The sequence below is a fragment of the Dunckerocampus dactyliophorus genome, chromosome 5 (assembly GCF_027744805.1).
Source record: "Dunckerocampus dactyliophorus isolate RoL2022-P2 chromosome 5, RoL_Ddac_1.1, whole genome shotgun sequence".
NCBI classification, from domain to species: Eukaryota; Metazoa; Chordata; class Actinopteri; order Syngnathiformes; family Syngnathidae; genus Dunckerocampus; species Dunckerocampus dactyliophorus.
The window spans coordinates 15,087,719-15,105,447 of NC_072823.1; the positions used below are offsets into that span (position 1 = coordinate 15,087,719).

General features: G+C 41.7%; 1 protein-coding gene across 2 annotated transcripts; it reads left to right on the forward strand.

Annotated features, from left to right (window-relative positions):
- Nucleotides 1-1,547: 1,547 nt before the first annotated feature.
- c5h15orf39 (chromosome 5 C15orf39 homolog) lies at nucleotides 1,548-17,692 on the forward strand. 2 transcript variants are annotated; one of them, XM_054777728.1, is made up of 3 exons: nucleotides 1,548-1,832; nucleotides 4,639-7,718; nucleotides 14,750-17,692. In XM_054777728.1, the coding sequence occupies exons 2-3, from the start codon at nucleotides 4,697-4,699 to the stop codon at nucleotides 15,625-15,627; spliced, it is 3,900 nt and encodes a 1,299-aa protein (XP_054633703.1). In that variant the 5' UTR covers nucleotides 1,548-1,832; nucleotides 4,639-4,696; the 3' UTR covers nucleotides 15,628-17,692. The 2 variants fall into 2 exon arrangements, with proteins under 2 accessions (XP_054633703.1, XP_054633704.1); XM_054777729.1 differs by lacking the exon at nucleotides 1,548-1,832 and adding an exon at nucleotides 1,833-1,923.
- The last annotated feature ends 37 nt before the right edge of the window (nucleotides 17,693-17,729 follow it).

Sequence of the window (17,729 nt, forward strand, 5' to 3'; positions counted from 1 at the left end):
ACACACGCCGCACGCAACACACGCACACACTCATAGCACTTTATTATTTATTTATTTGTATTAATGTCTCTTTTGTTGTTGCTTAATTTATTGGTATTAATGTTTCTTCTGTTCTTATTCATTTTCTTGTGTTTTCTTTCTTTTTTTGGGAGAATGAACAGAATAAGAATTTCATTGCATAGGAGAACTACCTGTTTTACTGTGCATATGACAATAAAACTCTTGAATCTTGAATGTTACAGGTTACAAACTCACAGTGCTCTGTCCAGAACAGTATGTAGTGCAAATGCACATAGCAGTGGTTGGTAATATCAATATGGATAAATAATAAAGTATTACATGCATGTATACATACAGTACATACATACATACAGGTCAGCTTGTGGAAACTGGCAGTGTGTGTTAAGTATTCAGCAGTTTGACAACCAGGGTGAAAAAACTGTTTTTGTGTCTGGTTGTTTTGGCGAACAGTGCTCTGTATTGCCTACTGAAGGGGGAGAATTGGAACAGTTTTTGGGGGCGTGTGAGAACTCCAAATAAACTTGATTCTTGGTTTGTTAATTTAAAATTGACCATCACTTCATCAAAATAAAAGTATTTTAATATTTTAACTTGGCCAGCGCCTCTCAAAGTCTAGACAGCGTAATAATCACATCCGGACTTGCCTCCAGCCTCCACGCTTTATCTTGCAGTTAGGGCTACTTGTTTAATTGATCACACTTCTTCCATCACACGTTCTGGCACACTAACAGGTAAGTGACCGAGTCCAAATGAGGCTTGAGTGTAATGAGTTGTAATTTAATGAAGATTAAGGAACACTTACGTTTTAGATCTCCCTTTCTAAAACAGGGCGAGATCCACCCCGGTGGCATCACGCCTTGAGCATGCATGATTCATGGATGCGTACAACTCCAATATGTTCTCAGTGTGCCGCTGGAGCTAACAGTGCACTGACCGCTTGTGACTGCTTTGGGGCAGGGTGGACCTCGGCCAATCCGTGAGAACACAAACACCAGATCAATACGTGCTTTCACTTTTAAGTCCCCAAATAGCAGATAACTCTCCAAAGACGGCAGAAAAAGTCACGACATTTGTCGCGAGTCACTTGAAAATATGTCACCAAGAGGGTTTGGAACGTCGCGAGATTTAGCAACAAAGTCGTCAAGTTGGCTACACTGTCACGGTTTTTTTCTTCCATGATCAGGTCTTTGGTCCACAATATGTTGAAAATACACCCATTGAAATGAATATGGCATCGCATCAAAGCATAATAAGCAAAGTCATCTTCTTTGTGGATTGATATGATGTGTGGTGATGTAGCCCTTATTTCACTTTGACTGTCAAGCTCTAGTAAAACTGCAGTTAATCTGTGTGAAAGTTAGCCAAACATTAGAACCCTCCATCATAGTGAGTTTATCTGCGTGAACTCTGTATTGGGGACAAATCAATAGGAATAAGTAAAAGTTCACTTTAGGTGATGTGGTCATATGAATCAATCTCATTATTAGGAAAGCGAGACATTAAAGCAAATCTTGCAGAGTGTAACTCCGCCTGTTGATCAAAGACCATCCTCCATTCTTCCTCCTCCTTCTCCTCCTCCTCTCGTTACTTTCGTCACTTCACAAAAAAGCCAGTGTGGATATCTGCAGAGCGCGGCAACGTGTTTTTAGACAGACCCCCACCACAACCACCACTCCTCCCCCTTTTTTACATTTTTTTTCTCTTCTTCCGCAGGATTTGGGGGACCCGTGTCGAGGACTTTTCCTAATTTGGACTTGTGTTACATGGAGTATCTTTTTTGCCGAAAGTGCTGCTTGTCGTCACGGTGCAAGGTAAAACTAATAATAAGGTCTAATTGAGCTAAAGATGATTGAAGGGGGAGAGGAAACAAACACATGAGGCGAGGACAGGAAATCATCAAATGTGAGGATTTTTGAGCACGTTTATGTTCTGATTATAAGAAAATCTTTGTTGTTTAAAAAAAAGCTGCAAACCTACGGCCAGCTATTAATGTTTTTTTAATATAATTATTTGCCGGAGGAGTTAAACCGGTTTCCAGCCGACAAACTGTAGGGAATGGTGTGGTGTAGTATTCATGGTATGACCTGTTTGTCAAATATTTAATTAGAACTTTGACACAGACTGACATGAAAAGCAAACGTTTAGTAGTTGGCTCCGGTTTTTCTTTCGGAGACAGTCACACAGTTTTCAATGTGCAGAACATAAGACTTCCTTCTTCACGCTTTGACAACAGGATGGGCTGATAGTAACAAAAGAATAGTTCAAGTGTTTTAGTGCCACGTTTTGCATACCTTATTTGTTTGTATTTAGTGAAGTAGGTATCACTAAACTGCATGGTCGTTTAGCACTTACGTTGTATTTCTGTATGGCTTTGCATCTCCTTGTGATACTTCGTGACAGCACTTTGCATGAAATGTTGCATTCAAGTGTCTGTCAGTGACGCCATTAAAAGGGGAAAACGGGCGTATAAAAGGTATTAAGACTTTACTCATAGTTATTTGATTTCAAGCAGTGGGGCGGAATTGTTTTGGGGTAATTGGTCTCTTATAAGTAAACGATGAAAGCTATGCACCCCTTTACCCAGAAATATTCACATAAAACTTTACATTCAATGTGTTCAATGTACTTTTATTTTTACTAGGGCCGCTCATTTCCATCCTGAAATTTTAAATGTTTATCTGATGAACCCCAGGGGTCCACGGACGATTAAGAATCCCTGATTGAAATATTTAACAGTCTAGATAATTTTGTCTGCTCCATCCCATGCTGTTGTGACTCATGATAAGCGGTGTAGAAAATGGATGGATGCATAATGTCAGATCTATTCCTAAAATACTTACCTGCTATTGTGAAACTTGAAAGAATTGTAATGTGTTTTGTTTTTGAAGTAACCCCTTTCATATCAGAAAGTGAAGATATGACTATGGAAGAAAAAATACAATAGAATTTAAAAAAAAAAGAAAAAGAAATGTTATGCATGTGTATCGCTTCGTAAGTTTTAAACGTATCAAATTCAGATGGCAATAATATATATATATATATATATATATATATAAAAGTTTTTACCATATAAGGCAACACTTCTATGTCGATATACACTGAATATAAACTTTTATTTACATGTTAAAATCTGTTTTACAACGCCTCCATTTAAGTATCAGCCATTTTTGTGACACATGTTGGGCCGCACGGTGGTCTAGTGGTTAGCACGTTGGCCAATACAGGAACAGCCTGGAGATCGGGAAGACCTGGGTTTGATTCTCCCCTGGGCATTTCTGTGTGGAGTTTGCATGTTCTCCCCGTGTGTGCGTTGGTTTTCTCCGGGCACTCCGGCTTCCTCCCACATTCCCAAAAACATGCAGGTGAGGTTAATTGGCGACTCTAATTTGCCCATAGGTATGAATGTGAGTGTGAATGGTTGTTTGTCTATATGTGCCCTGCGATTGGCTGGCGACCAGTCCAGGGTGTACCTCGCCCGAAGTCAGCTGGGATAAGCTCCAGCATGCCCCCGCGACCCTAATGAGGATGAAGCGGTATAGAAAATGGATGGATGGATGGATGTTGAGAAAGCTAACTTTGCTGAGATTCGGCTGATGTACAGCATTGGACACTACTAGGGATTTTTCAATCAGGGTTTTAATGCATGCTTGACTCTGATACTGATCATCCATGATTGAGATGGACTGACACTAGGGGTGTCACATACACTCTGTCTTCTACCACTGCGAAAGGCTGGTCGTCTAGGCCGAAGAATTTAAATATTTTTCTGGTTATTTGCTTTGCCTTCTGACTGTCATGTTCATGGGCGAGTGTTGTACAGTATGTTAGTTGCCGTTCTGTGTCAGGAAGCCATGGAGCTGGTGTTTGCATGAAATTAGTGAAGACTTTGACCAAGTGTCACCACGGGTCTCCAAATGGAACACCTTTGTTATGCCTGATTGTAACTTGAGAAAAACCTGTGTAAAATACAAAATTTGTATCATTTTTAAAATTTTGAAATGGAATTAGGACACAAACTACGCGTCAGTGCTTTCCAGTCCATACCACCATAGTAGTTATTTTGTAGGCACATTTAAAAATATATAGGTGAACCTAAAAAAAATCCTTCTTTCTCAGTGAATTTAAACTAATCTTTGTCATTGTCTGTAGCACTTACAATTTATGTTATTAATTTTCAAAAGAACCCAAAACCATGCCGCCATTTCAAAGAGTTGAAGGACGGATTCACATTTACTTTGGTGTGATTTTACTTTATTTTATTTTTAAAAATGTTTTGATTTTTTTCAGAGACCTGGCCAAACAAAAACAAAATCCCTGAACACTAAGGGATTATTATTATTATTATTATTATTATTATTATTATTATACACTGCCCCATGCCAGTAGGTTTACTGTCTAATCAGTAGTGTATGTACTAAAGAACATGGTTGTCTGCCTTTTGGCCATGATGTAGCTGCAGGGAGCTGCTTGTTACTATGTTTAAATCACGAGGAGTCCTGACAGTTTGGTAAGTAACTTTGGTAAGGTTAAGCAATAAATACTGTGGATAGATGGACTGATCCTTTTTAATTCTAAAATATAATGAATGTGTTTCTTACGCTTGTTTTATGTTCTTAGGTTTGGAGCCACAACATTACAACACGATGAGTAACCAAACCCTCACTGAGGTGTTTTGATGCCTTTAGTTGATGGGACCGTGACGTTCTCCGGACTGTCAAAGTCATCAGATATGTCAGGGTTTCTTGAGAAACCCGTCCTGCAGTACGGCGGGCCCTACTTCTCCAACGACCCCCGAGGAAAGGATGAGGCAGAGTTTACGCCATCTTGCATTAACTCAAACTCCTTACTGCTGGATGCTACAAGTCCTATTAGTCAACTGTCTGGCACACAAGGACAAAGCCTCATCATTCGCAGACAAGACAGCAGTTCTTCAGATGACGGCCATTCTTCCTCAAAGAATCACACGCAGTTCACACTGGGCTTTACGGCGTACTCTAATAAAAGTATAGGAAACAGCAGTCCAACAGCAGCGGCATCAGCGACTGTTAGAAAAACTAAAACACGAGGCGAGAATGCGTCTCCGCTATCTGACAGCCCTGTTTACCTGGCTATTCCTAAAGCTGTGTATGGACATAACCCCTGCTGCCATGACCTGGGTTGCATGGTGGGACATAGGTACAGTTTGGAGCATAGATCCCAACAAATGCCAGCACATGCTGATTTTAAGCACGCTTGGACGCAAGCTCAAGTTCACCACAGCAAAAGATCACCCATCCAGCAGAGGGCAGAAGACACCCCAAGAGGTTTACAATTGGATCCCGGTGATGAACAAATCCAGATTGCAGCGAACTCAAGCCGAGGAAGGATTTTGCCAGCTAGGATTGAGCCGAACTACAGTGCCTACACCTGTATGCCTCCCCACTCCATGTTTGCATCTTTAAGTGAGCAGAGCCGACATTTACAGCCATCTCCCAGAGGCTATGCAGGCATCCTCCCCTCCCATGCAACATATGAGCATATGACCTCAGAGCTTTATAAAGAATGTTCTCCCATGACCAAATATGGCCATCTAACAAAACAGCCACTGTGTTATTCTTCGCAGGCCAACGTGGAGGTAGAAAACAGAACACATCATGAGGATACTGATGTGATGCAAAGAGAGGACACCACCCCTATTCGAAAACACACAACCCCAAACCAGAGGGACCATTATACATTCCCTGTGATGCTTCACGGGGACATTCCTTTGTTTTTACATAGCACTGAAACACTACCACATCACTCCTTTGTTCAAGGCTTTCACTATCCATGTTACGCTCTTTCTGGGTTTCATTTAAGTCCAAACAGTAACCTAAAAACGCAGAATGCGCCACCTGGGCTGCATTCAAATAGCGTTCCCTCCTCAGCCCACTGTTTAGACCACCCAATGTCCTCTGCAGCCAGCAACAGCAGCCAGCATGTTGGACCATCGCACACGCACCATTCCTTCCTGAGAATGGACCAAATCAGTCCAACACGATTCCCACTCGTGTCACCTTCCCACATTCAAATGAGAAGATTCTTTCCCTCTTTTGCCAGCCGGCATTTAGATCAACCTGCACACTTACCTTGTGGTTTAGCAATAGACAGGGTCCTAGACTATTCATCTTGTGAAGGCCCGGTCACATGCCCAAAACAGCACAGTGACCTCCCAGTTTCCCCAGTGATGTGGCATCCTCCGTACCCCAGTCAGAGGCCAGATTGCGATCGTGCAGCATTAGCTAATAGTTCTAATCTTTGTACAGTCATTGCACCAGGAAATAAACACAGTGATCCATCCACCTCTGTTCTTAAAGGTATCCTGAAGAGAAGCAACCCTGACACACTTCCACTCCTCAAAATAAAAGAGGAAGCGTTGGATTTATATGAAACAGACTTGTTTAAAAAGCGACAAAAGCTAGAAATGGAGGACGTACCAAATAAATCGGACTCTCCTGAAATGCCAGTTATTGACAGTGTGTTTAGCCTGGCACCTTACCAAACATACATGCTGGCATCTGGAGTGCTACCTCCAGACGAGGAACTTCAGAGAACCACGCTGTCGCCTAAAAACTGTGAAATCAAACGCACAACGTGCATTAAAGAAATAAAATCTCATCCAGAAGTACCCCCCACTCATGTCTGTCCAGGTACGCCAGTTGTAGATGTGTTTGAAGCCACAAATATCAAAGTGGAGAAAACGAATCCACCAGACACATGTGACTCAAGTGTAGGTTCTCTCAGTCAGGCCTTAAAGGATCACATCAAAACAGAACCTGAGGACCCAGCTTTCTCAGAAATCAGCTCCTTGCTGGTCATTAAGAAATGTGAACCTGTGGAACTTGAAACTAAACCATCATCTGTACAAGAAACTGATCCTAAACCTCCAAGCTCACTTAGTCTGAGTTATGAAAGGACACCACATGAGGAGCAGGTGGTCAGCAGCACTGAGCCTCAACCTCAAAGTGCACCTCAATTGCCGGAAGCCGAATTTGATAATAGAACTATTCCACCTGACTGCCTCAAAATTTCATCCCACAAAATCAGTCTTCATGATTTGAAGTTCCCTGGTTCAGCACCACCTCAAGAAACGGTGGAAGTCAGGGCTGAATTAGCACCAAAAAAACAAAATGTGCAAGTACCAGTTCGTAAGCACTTCCTAGTGCTGCACCGCTCCCTCTGCAAGGTGGTGTCCAAATGTGTGTCTGCCACCTCGGAGCAGAAGCTCAGAACCTGGCTGGCTCAGCAGGAGCTGCCAGAACTCTCCACCAAAATCCAGAAAATCTCCAGCTTGTTGGGAATTAAAGCAAGACATAAATGGTTCAATGAGGAGATCAACTCCGCTCTCCAGGAAGTGCTGGATAGGTTGAAGGAGTACATCATGCAGGGTCGCTGTCCTTTCCCACATGTCATGCGGACGGGGGCTGTGTTCCTCCCCATGCTGGTGGTCAAAGAACTGCTTTTCCCTGTAGTCCCTGGCACCTTCATCGACCAAGTCCTTCAAGAACACAGAGTGGAACTGCGGCCCACCACGCTCTCTGAGGAGAAGATCCTCATCCAGTTGCATAAACGAAACTGCTCGTCTCGACTCAGAAAGTTGATGTCACTCAAACATCTGCCCAGCGTCTACACGGACGTGCTCAACCTTTTCTATTACTCCAATGTCTGCAAACACCTAGGTGAGTGCACTTTAATATATTTTGATTTTACAGGTAGCCCTAGTATAGGAACTATATTTGGAAACAAACTTGAAAGCACAGGGCATAAAATAAGGATGTGTTCAGTAGATCCATCCATTTTTCCATGCCGCTTCTCCTCATTAGGGTCGCTGGAGCCTATCCCAGCTGACTTGAGGCGACAGCCGGGGTACATCCTGGACTGGTCGCCAGCCAATCGCAGGGCACATATAGACAAATTCATTCATTCATACCTATGGACAATTTAGAGTGGCCAATTAACCTAACATGCATGTTTTTGGAATGTGGGAGGAAACCGGAGTACCCGGAGAAAACCCACGCACGGGGAGTACATGCAAACTCCACACAGAAATGCCCAACGGAGATTCGAACCCAGGTCTTTCAGATGTCCTGACTGTGACCGTGTGGCCAACATGCTAACCACTAGACCGCCGTGCGGCCCTGTGTTCAGTAGATACTTGAGAGAAATAGTGATCTGATCTAATATGGATCACTTGAAAATACATTTAAATAGACTACATCTACTACTCAGCTGTTGATGTCAAACTCATGCTTATTACACTTGTCGTACTGTTAGTGTATTGGAATTTTTCAGTACACCTCTTTCGGTTTGATTCAAAGGCGTACCGAAGTGCCTTGTGGTACGCATTCAAACTGAAAGATATAAAATAACGGACTCAACTGCACGTCTTGTGTGAGCTTACATTGGAGGCTTCTTTATTTTTCACACAACACCGCGCACGCTCTGCAGGGACACGCGAGACATTACATTACATTACAATACAAAAGACAGGAAGTGTTTATTGCGTCATGCATTTACTCAGCAATCAAATACAAGTGGGCATTTCGGAAAAAAGCGAAATATTCTCTGCAGGAGTGGAGATCCAGACATACAGGACACATCCACAAGCCCGAGAGTGTGCCATGGCACCACACCGCCTTACAAGCATGTAGAACACCTCAACTAGCATGCAGCCCAGCTTTTGACTGGCATGAGTCATGACTAGTGATATAGTGCCAAGAAGACAGAGCCTACTCTGGAGATGCATTTTTTTTCCTGGAGATTTTTAATTTTTTAATTTTAGTTTTTTTATGGGCCCGTCACACACACACACACACACACACACACACACACACAAAAAAAAGAAATAGACCAAAATGGCGTAATGAGAAAAAGCTGGAAGGTTGATAGGAATACAGTCATCCGTCGCCAAATCTCGTTTAGAATTTTGCGGCTTCACTCTTATCACGGGTTTTCAAAATATATTAATAAATCATCACTTTTGTGGTTGACTATGGCCTATTCAAGTAATATGCATACTAAGTGCACTAAAATATAAATTAAATATAAAACATTCAGAATAGTCATTGAAACAATGACACTTTGTGCTATGTGGTATTCTACACTGGTCACTAGGTGTCAGTACTGTTACATTATCTACATCAACACGACAATGGCCACCGCAGGAAGAACTGTCAACCAGAAGTGAAAAAAACGAACCACATGGAACACTCCCAAAGCTAATGTGTTCATCTATATTGTCTTATTTTCGATTAGTAGGTCTACGATATTGAGTAATACTGGTTTAAAGGTGACTACAGGTGTGTCATTTCATGTCTAGAACACATGTTAATGGTAAAGTATTTAGAAGGTTGTAAACAGGCTTTCTATGCTCTTACTAAAAATATTTGGGTTATAAGGAATCCTACTTTGCAGACTTTCACTTATCACGGTCAGGTCTGGGACCAATTAACTGATGAATGAGCTGGCATTGTTAAGCTGTAATCTGGAGCTAATAACGCTGAACTTAATTGATAACTAAGGAATTTTCATTGACTAAAAATAGAGTAATGATTCACACTGTTCATCAGCTACTACTGTTGCACTTAACCGCATCGTTTCACTTTGCTAAAAGGAATGCTTGGAAGTTATGATTTAGTATATCATTATTTATTTTTCGGGTTTTATTTATCGGCAAAGTAGTTTTATTGTTGGTATGAATGTAAATTGAATCGAACTGTGACCTTAATACCGAGGTACGTACCTGCGTACGTAACTGAGAATGCCATATAGCTACATCCCTACGTACTGTTGTTTACTAATGAACTCATCAGTGGTATTAATGCAGCAGTTTGGTCCTTCCCACTATTACAACATGCTGTTGTAATGTTGTGCAATATGCTTGTTTGTAAATGACCGTGTGATCAAGTTTCTCATGCACTCCCAAGTCATTAAATTTAGTAAGACCAGAAATAATGGCTTTTCTTTTAACAGCTTTTCTTTTATCCTTTTGTTTATAATTAAAGCTTCTGTCCTCTTTGCAGTTTCATACACACCCCAGCTGTAATTAAAACACTCTGGTATTTCAATGAGTGCCTCCATAAAGCAGTATTACTATTAGTTTTGCAATGTTTGGTGGCAATATGACTGATTTTGTGTTTTGAACCAAAAGTATTACAAATAGATGTGGGGATTTGTTAGGCTGATGTCTTGAAAGCACACTCATCATGACTTTTGAAGCCATTACAACAAGGCAACAGGACTAGATATGTTTCAACAACCACACTCCAAGAAGGGAAGAAAGCATCCTTCTGTTCTTGTAGGGCGTTTGAATTAGTTTCATGCTGGTTTCACTTCCTGACAGTTTCTGTGAAGGATAATTTGTTCATGTTATCTGTCCAACATGACGGCCAATGTTTTTCTTTGACTGAACTCCTCAATCGTGCTGTCACAAATGTCTTCTTCACTGGCAGAAAGCATTCATATTCCAAATAAAATGCATTTATTTTTTACAGAATCAACTTCACCTGATGTCCAAAAGAATACCCAGGTATCTTTCTTATTTATGTTGTCCCTTCACCTCGCTATTCTTTGCTGCTTTTTCTTGTGAGAGCTGGGAAGGGAAGCCAGTAACAAAAGTCGCATGATTGCACTGCACTTGTTTATGGTGTTTGGCGGGGATAATTATTTTTTATAACGCCTCCCTCCAGGTGTTGTTCTACTCTCATGTACGATACCGTTCTTGTAGGGTTGACTCCAACTGAAAGATGAATCATGACTACAGATTATGCAGGAGCTTTTTAGTTTTGTTTTAGAATTCTAATTAAGAGCATGTCGTGACATGCTGGTATCCTGCTTTGCATTTTGAAAACATGCTCATTTATAAGCCTGCAAGACCTGCTGTACGTTTGTCCCTCAGATTACCTAACAAGCTTAATCAAATTGTCCCATCCCTGCTGACACGTCTTGACTGTTCACATGGTTTGGGCTATTGACTCTGCAAAGACTGTGCTTCTACCCATTTCTGTTATAGTGGGCTCATCCAAGTGTAATGTTTTACTTTGTTTTGTTGTTACCTTGGTTATGCCAATGGTTTGTTTTGTTTCATACATGCTTCACAAGTTACAGTAACGAACATCACATGGTTACATTTGCATAATTTTAACATGTCTGAAAAGGAGTGCTTATTGAATCCTATCTCTACTCCATGTCTGTTACTGATAATTCATTCACACCATCTGTTATATGTTGACAAGTAGAATATTTAGTTTATATATCGTATATTATCAGCTGCTGTGGCATGAGGCGTGCATGTAATGTGAAGCACAATCATTGTTCATGCGCGTGTACTGCTCTAAATCGTCAATCTTGCACTCTTATGATTTATGATTTCATGCGATCCTTTTAATCATTTTGCTTCTGTAAGGCATTCGCTTTCTCTTCCAGCCCATTCACTTGTATCATTCTTTACTTCCTTAATGTATTTTGTTAAGTACTTCATATCATCGTGGTGTTTCTCATATATTCAACATCGCCATTTTCTCCTGTAGTGTACCTGGTTCCCGGCTCTCTTCCATGTTGTCCTCCGTATGTGCAGCGACAGAAGCCTTTTTCTCTCCGTTCTGTTGGCGGGAAATAGCTTTTGAAGTCCAAATGTTTGCAACATTAATTCATTTTCAATACCGATAGTGTCACAGGGTATGCTGGAGCCTATCCCAGCTGACTTTGTGTGAGAGGTGGAGTACACCCTGGACTGGTTGCCAGCCAATCGCAGGGCACATATAGACAAATGGCCATTCACACTTTCATTTATATTTAGGGACATTATAGTCGCCAATTAACGTAACGTGCATGCTTTTGGAGTGCGGGAGGAAGCTTGCGCATGCAAACATGCACAGAAGATGCCCAACAGAGATTTGATCCCAGATCTGTCAGATCTCCTAACTGTATGGCCAACATGCTAACCACTTAGCCACCGTGCAGCCCATGTTGGCAACAGCTAGCGTGTTTTGCTGGCGATTACGGTCATCCCTCACCACTTGGCGGTTCGAATTAAAACACGGGCTACTGTTGTTGAGGTAACGCACGCCAATGTCCACTCAACTCTGAACAGGACACTGTCCAGGAAAACAACAAGGAATTGCTAACGTTTTTATCTTAATGTCCAATATGTCTTCTTTCCTTTGATTACTGTATATCTACTATATTTGGGTAATACAAATGTAAAGGTGACTATATGGGTGTTATTTCATGTCTAGAGGGCTCTAATGATGTTAAAAACCCGCATTCAGAAGATCGTAAACAGGTTTTCTGTGCTATAACTATGAAAATCCACCCATCCATTTTCTATGCTCGCTTATCCTCATTAGGGTCACGGGGGTATGCTGGAGCCTATCCCAGCCGCCTTTGGGCGAGAGGCGGGTTACACCCTGGACTGGTCGCCAGCCAATCGCAGGGCACCACTCACATTCATACCTATGGACAATTTAGAGTCGCCAATTAACCTAACATGCATGTTTTCGGAATGCGGGAGGAAACCAGAGTACCCGGAGAAAACTCCCGACTGTGTGGCCAACATGCTAACCACTCGACCACCGTGTAGCCCCCAACTACGAAAGTATGCCATTTATTAATATTGAATCCTACTTTACAGAAATTCACTTTTCATGGTCGCATCTGGAAGCAATTAATCGCAATAAACGAGGTATGACTGCAGTGTTAAAAACTATCTAGAATGTTGTAAACAGGTTTTCCATGCTGTGTGAAAATATTCAATTTCTTCATAAGGAATCCTACTTTGCAGAAATTCACCTATCACGGTCAAGAGGGATTATAGGCAATTGTAACTTTTTTTTGTTGTTGTTGCACAAGTTGGCTCCTCATGCCAGTGATATCAGCAAACGTCTGTTATTATGGTCGATCTGTCTGCGGGGAAAGTGCCACAATAGTCCAAAACATGGAGTCTGTGTTGCCATCCTCACAGGAAGTGACAGAAAATGAATTAGCAGACACAAGAATTACACAACTGATTTATCTGTTTTTAATCTGAGATGGAAGACAGCAGACCCTGCCCTTGAACCTCAGTCCACATGAACATTTTTAACCATTTTTGTTTCGGACTGCTGTTTGCATTCTTGTATGCTTTTTTCCTGAAAGTCGTCCCTCTTGTGAGCTTAACCCTAAAGTTTGGAATCCAAACCAGGTGAAATACCACAATAAGACTATTTTTTTCCCCTAGAAAGAAGTCTGAAAGAGGATGCGTTGTCTTATAGTCGGGGGTCTAGAGATTTATACAAGTTACTTTTCCCCAAGCCATTTAGAGCTTTTCTCCCTGTCGCTCACATACCCGTAACCTGGAGAGATGCAGCCGCGACCGGGCAAAGAAAGACGCAGAGCTTTAAAAAAAAGTGACGAAAGGAAAATGTAACTGTTGACTGCATTATCATGTAAATGTACACTTAGTGTGTCGTTCTCAGACTTGAAACACAATACTTCAGCAATGTTTGTAGTTTTTAATGTGCAAGCAGAAATACATGATTTTTTTTGTCAGTTTTCCACCAACCTTGGTGCACATTTGCATTCTCCAGTACTATTCCACTTCATGTATCTATTTGTGTGCAACTTCCTGTTTACCGTTGTGGTTATGAGGGGTAGGTATTCTTTCAGCGATGTTCCCATTCCACCCTTGAATTACGTCAAATCAGCATGTCCGCAAAATCCAATCGTTTCTAAAGAATAGTCTTCCCTGAGTGGAACGAATGTCGCTTTGTTTACGTCCGTTCAGAGGCTGGAACCTCAAAGTAAAAGTTTCATCTGGATCAGATGTCTGGCAGCTATTAGAATTTCACACGACACCTGAGAACACCTTTTGGATGTTTCTACTGGATCTCTCCAGTCTGATGAGATCAGTTTGGAATTGGATGTGATCTGATTTTGTTCCCTTGGATACGGAAGAAGTTTTGGATCCAGATGATTAGGGATGGGCATCATAATCGATTATCTGTGTGCCATTGATTGAGTCATTGTGCTTGATAGCGATTGAAGCAAAATGGAGTGTAGTCCTTGGCTGCAATAAGCAAAGGTGCTGTTGCTGGTGATCCAGTCTCAACTAGTTGCTGTCTACAGAAAGTCCACCTGATGTTGGCTATGGTGACTTGGGCTTCTTACAGTATATCACCATGTAAATATGATGCCCACCCCTATTGAGGATACGAGTTGTTCACTCTTCAATCACTAGCGATTGCTAAGTCACTCTTCAGCAATGAATCCTTGGCTGTCCTTACTAACATTCGAACTTTTCCCCTCTAACTAATCTAACTGCTTTTTTTTTTTTAAGTACAGTCATGTTAGAGAAGAATTAGGACACCCCACTGGGTATTTGTATCTATTTGTGTAGCTGCTCTACTCCTTCACAGCTGCACACAAAAGGGTGACATTTTGTCAAAAAACACGCACCCCTACTGTGTTATTTTTCTGACAAATACACGTCATGGTCACCACGAAATTTGGTTCACAGGCCTGTAAAATTTGAGCAAGATTGTTTGGGAGAAACATGGCCACCATCATGCAAAACCTCTTTTCAGGCCATAAATGTGTGGTCCCAAGTGGACATGACCGCTTGTCTAATGATTATGAAACGTTGAGGCACTCACAACCTATAGAGGGCGCCACAAATGAGGACATGTATAGTGTGTCTGACTTATCTGACCACCTCTACTTGGCTGTGTTCCAGGAGTAGGCCCAGGAGAACGCTTGGAGGTGTGTGAAGCCCCCAACAGCAGCAGCTCTAAACCAACCTCACCTACAGTCACACCAAGACGGCCGAAAGGCGACAAAGATAAACGCCGCAAGAGCACCGCTAAAAAGACAAAAAGCAGGGTGAAGAGCAGCTCGCGGCGTATGTTTCTGGACAATAGCTGCTCTAACGATGAAGATGACACCTCATCAAAGAGCAAAGAACTGAACAAGAAAAACCACAATGGGGAGCGTTCGCCCACAAGCTCAGAGAATGTGTGGACACGCCCTTTAACCTCAGACAACGAATTAGAGGATGCTTCTGTTAAAGCCACATTTCAGCCTGCATCCCACAAGGGTTCAGGGGTGGTTCTGAAGCTGAGGAGGATGCTCAGTCACGGGCCGAAGAGGAAAAAGGCTCGCTATCAAGCTGTCTCGCAGGAGGAGGAGAACACAGAGCTGCCCCTCAAGTTGCAGAGAACAGGAAGTTTGGACACCTTACGCCTTCTCAGCTGCCCCAAGAAAGGAAAGAAAACATCCCTCTTAAAGATCAAATACTGTCCCTACTTGTCCGCCTGTCACAGCACTGAACACCGGAGGCAATGGGTCCTGCGCTCTGCCGTGCGGCACGCTCAGGGGGCCATGAAGTTCTCCTACCCAGAACTGGTGGGGAAGAGAATACGCCACCTGTATGAGGAGGATGACGGGGCAGAGGTGTGGTACCGAGGGGAGGTGGTGTGCGTGCATGAGGCCCACAGCAACCCCCTGAAGACAGTTTTTGAGGTGCGTTATGACAGCGAGCCTGGGTGGAAGTACTACCTGGAGCTGCAGATGGACTATAGGAAAGGATGGATCAAGATAGAAGAGGACACATAGCCATCATGCAGCTGTTGTCAGTAGCCAGCAGCACACCCAGCATGCACTCATTAGGTACACCAGTGGTCAAGCTTTTTACATCAAGTACCACCATTTTTGCTTCCTCCACTTGCCTTCATGATTTACCTTTTGAAGTGTGCAGGTAAATGGTGTAGTTTATCTAGCAAAGGACATTTTAATTTGAATTAACTTTCAGTCTGAATTAAATGTCGGTACAGCACTTACATTTTTTTGTAAAGTTATTTCATACATATTTAATGTATATTCCCATATATATTTTTACATCACTGGTACATACCAGTGGTACTCATACCACAGTTTGAGTTATACAATAATGATAAAAATCTAAGCCCCTGTATACTCCGCTGCAAACTGCAACCACAATTTAGAAGAGTGTCTTGGTGTGTACCAAAAATGCAAAATGTCTGTTGTGGTTAAAAGTCTGATCTGACAACAGTTTTACATCATAACTTGTTTTAAATAAAAGAAATACATGCATAACAGCACGGGTATGTATGTAAGCAAGTAGAGGCTGTGGATGTTTTGTTGGCTTTTTAGCCATGTAGGGGAAGATGTGGTAATGTGAGACACTTTTTTTACGTTTACATTTCCTCCTCCCCAGGTAAGCTAAAATGATATAACAATACAATTTGCACATGTATTAAGTTCAGTGTGTTTTCTAGAAACGTAACTCATCAGAATGTGTTTAGGATAAAGGGTAGTGGAAATATGATTGTTTAAAAAAAAAAAAAAGACCTGGTGAAGTGAGATGGACCAGAAAAATATTTTTTTTTCCCCCTTAAAAACTACCATAACCACACATGTAGCAGTAAGACTCCTGACGGCTAACTTGACAGCTAAACATTCTAGAACTAATGTCAACCTAGCAACAGATGGGATTGGTCAATAAAGCACATTTTTTTTCTCAGCACTTGAAATCATGGAAACTAAATCAGAATCATCTTTTAACGTTTAGAAATTGTAATGTTGGAAAATTGCCAATGTGTTGGCTACAATAGAAGGGCAGTGAACATTCAAATGACAAAGTTAGATTAGAACAGTCTTGGGCTCAGAACACATGACCCAGCTTGGGTAGAATACAGGGCCCTCACAGCCAGCTAGAACAGTCTGACTGGCAATATTACCGTAGTTAACCCAGTCACGTGATCTCTTGCATACCGTAGCCTACCTGCACATTGTTTCGTTGTCCAACTGTCAGGGACGGATGTCTGCATATTCACGTGCCAGTTGGCGACACGAGTGGATTTATACCATGAAACTGGTCAGCTAGTTGTTTCAGTGTATCAATATTGATGTCCCTTGAGGACTTCTTTCCTGCCTTCACCTTAACGGCTGCCTTCTCCATCTCCTCAAGGGATGCTTTGCCCCAGGGTGTCTTTGTTGTATTTTCTTGACATGATGGCTTCTGTACAATGGTCATAACAGAGAAAAATCAACAAATGTCGAGTAACATTACCTTAAAATTAATAAGTTCTGTGAGACACACCTCACTTCACCAAACAGCCCCCCTTTCTAGCATTTCAGGCTAATCTTCAAATAGCATTAAACAGTTTTCTACAATGGTCATATTACCCGATGTCTCCTCTACCCTCTCTGCACTTAAAAAAAAACAAGCCTTTTAAAATCTTCATTAACTTCAAATATGGAACGTGATTAATAGGTGAAGTTTATAGTAAGTAATAATGATTGAAACATGTACATTTTGCATGGTCAAATATATCTTGTTTCACTCGGACTTTGGGATCCTTACGGGTGAGTTGAACTTGAGCTTCACTTTTGTCCACTTGCAATCGCTATGATTTAAGCGTATTAGATGAATGAATTGAATGGGAACGTTTAACATGATAAAGCAGTATCCAAAGTACAAAAATACAACCAGTGATAAAGCCCCACTTTTATCCTGACAGGTTTTTACAGTGGGGGGCATTGTGGACCCCATGACAATTGGCGTAGCCCACTTTGGGAACCTATGGTTTATGTGATAGCTCTGTGTGCTCGACATGTGCCTAAGATCATTGTTTTATAAAAAGGCATTTGTGTCATTTTGTAATTGTTTTAAATAAAGGTTTTGTAATGTTTTG

Excerpts from the sequence above, each read along its gene's own strand:
- c5h15orf39 (XM_054777728.1), top strand. The coding sequence starts at position 4,697 with ATGCCTTTAGTTGATGGGACCGTGACGTTCTCCGGACTGTCAAAGTCA. Across the intron at positions 7,719-14,749 it reads CAATGTCTGCAAACACCTAG|GAGTAGGCCCAGGAGAACGC; the intron begins GTGAGTGCACTT and ends GCTGTGTTCCAG.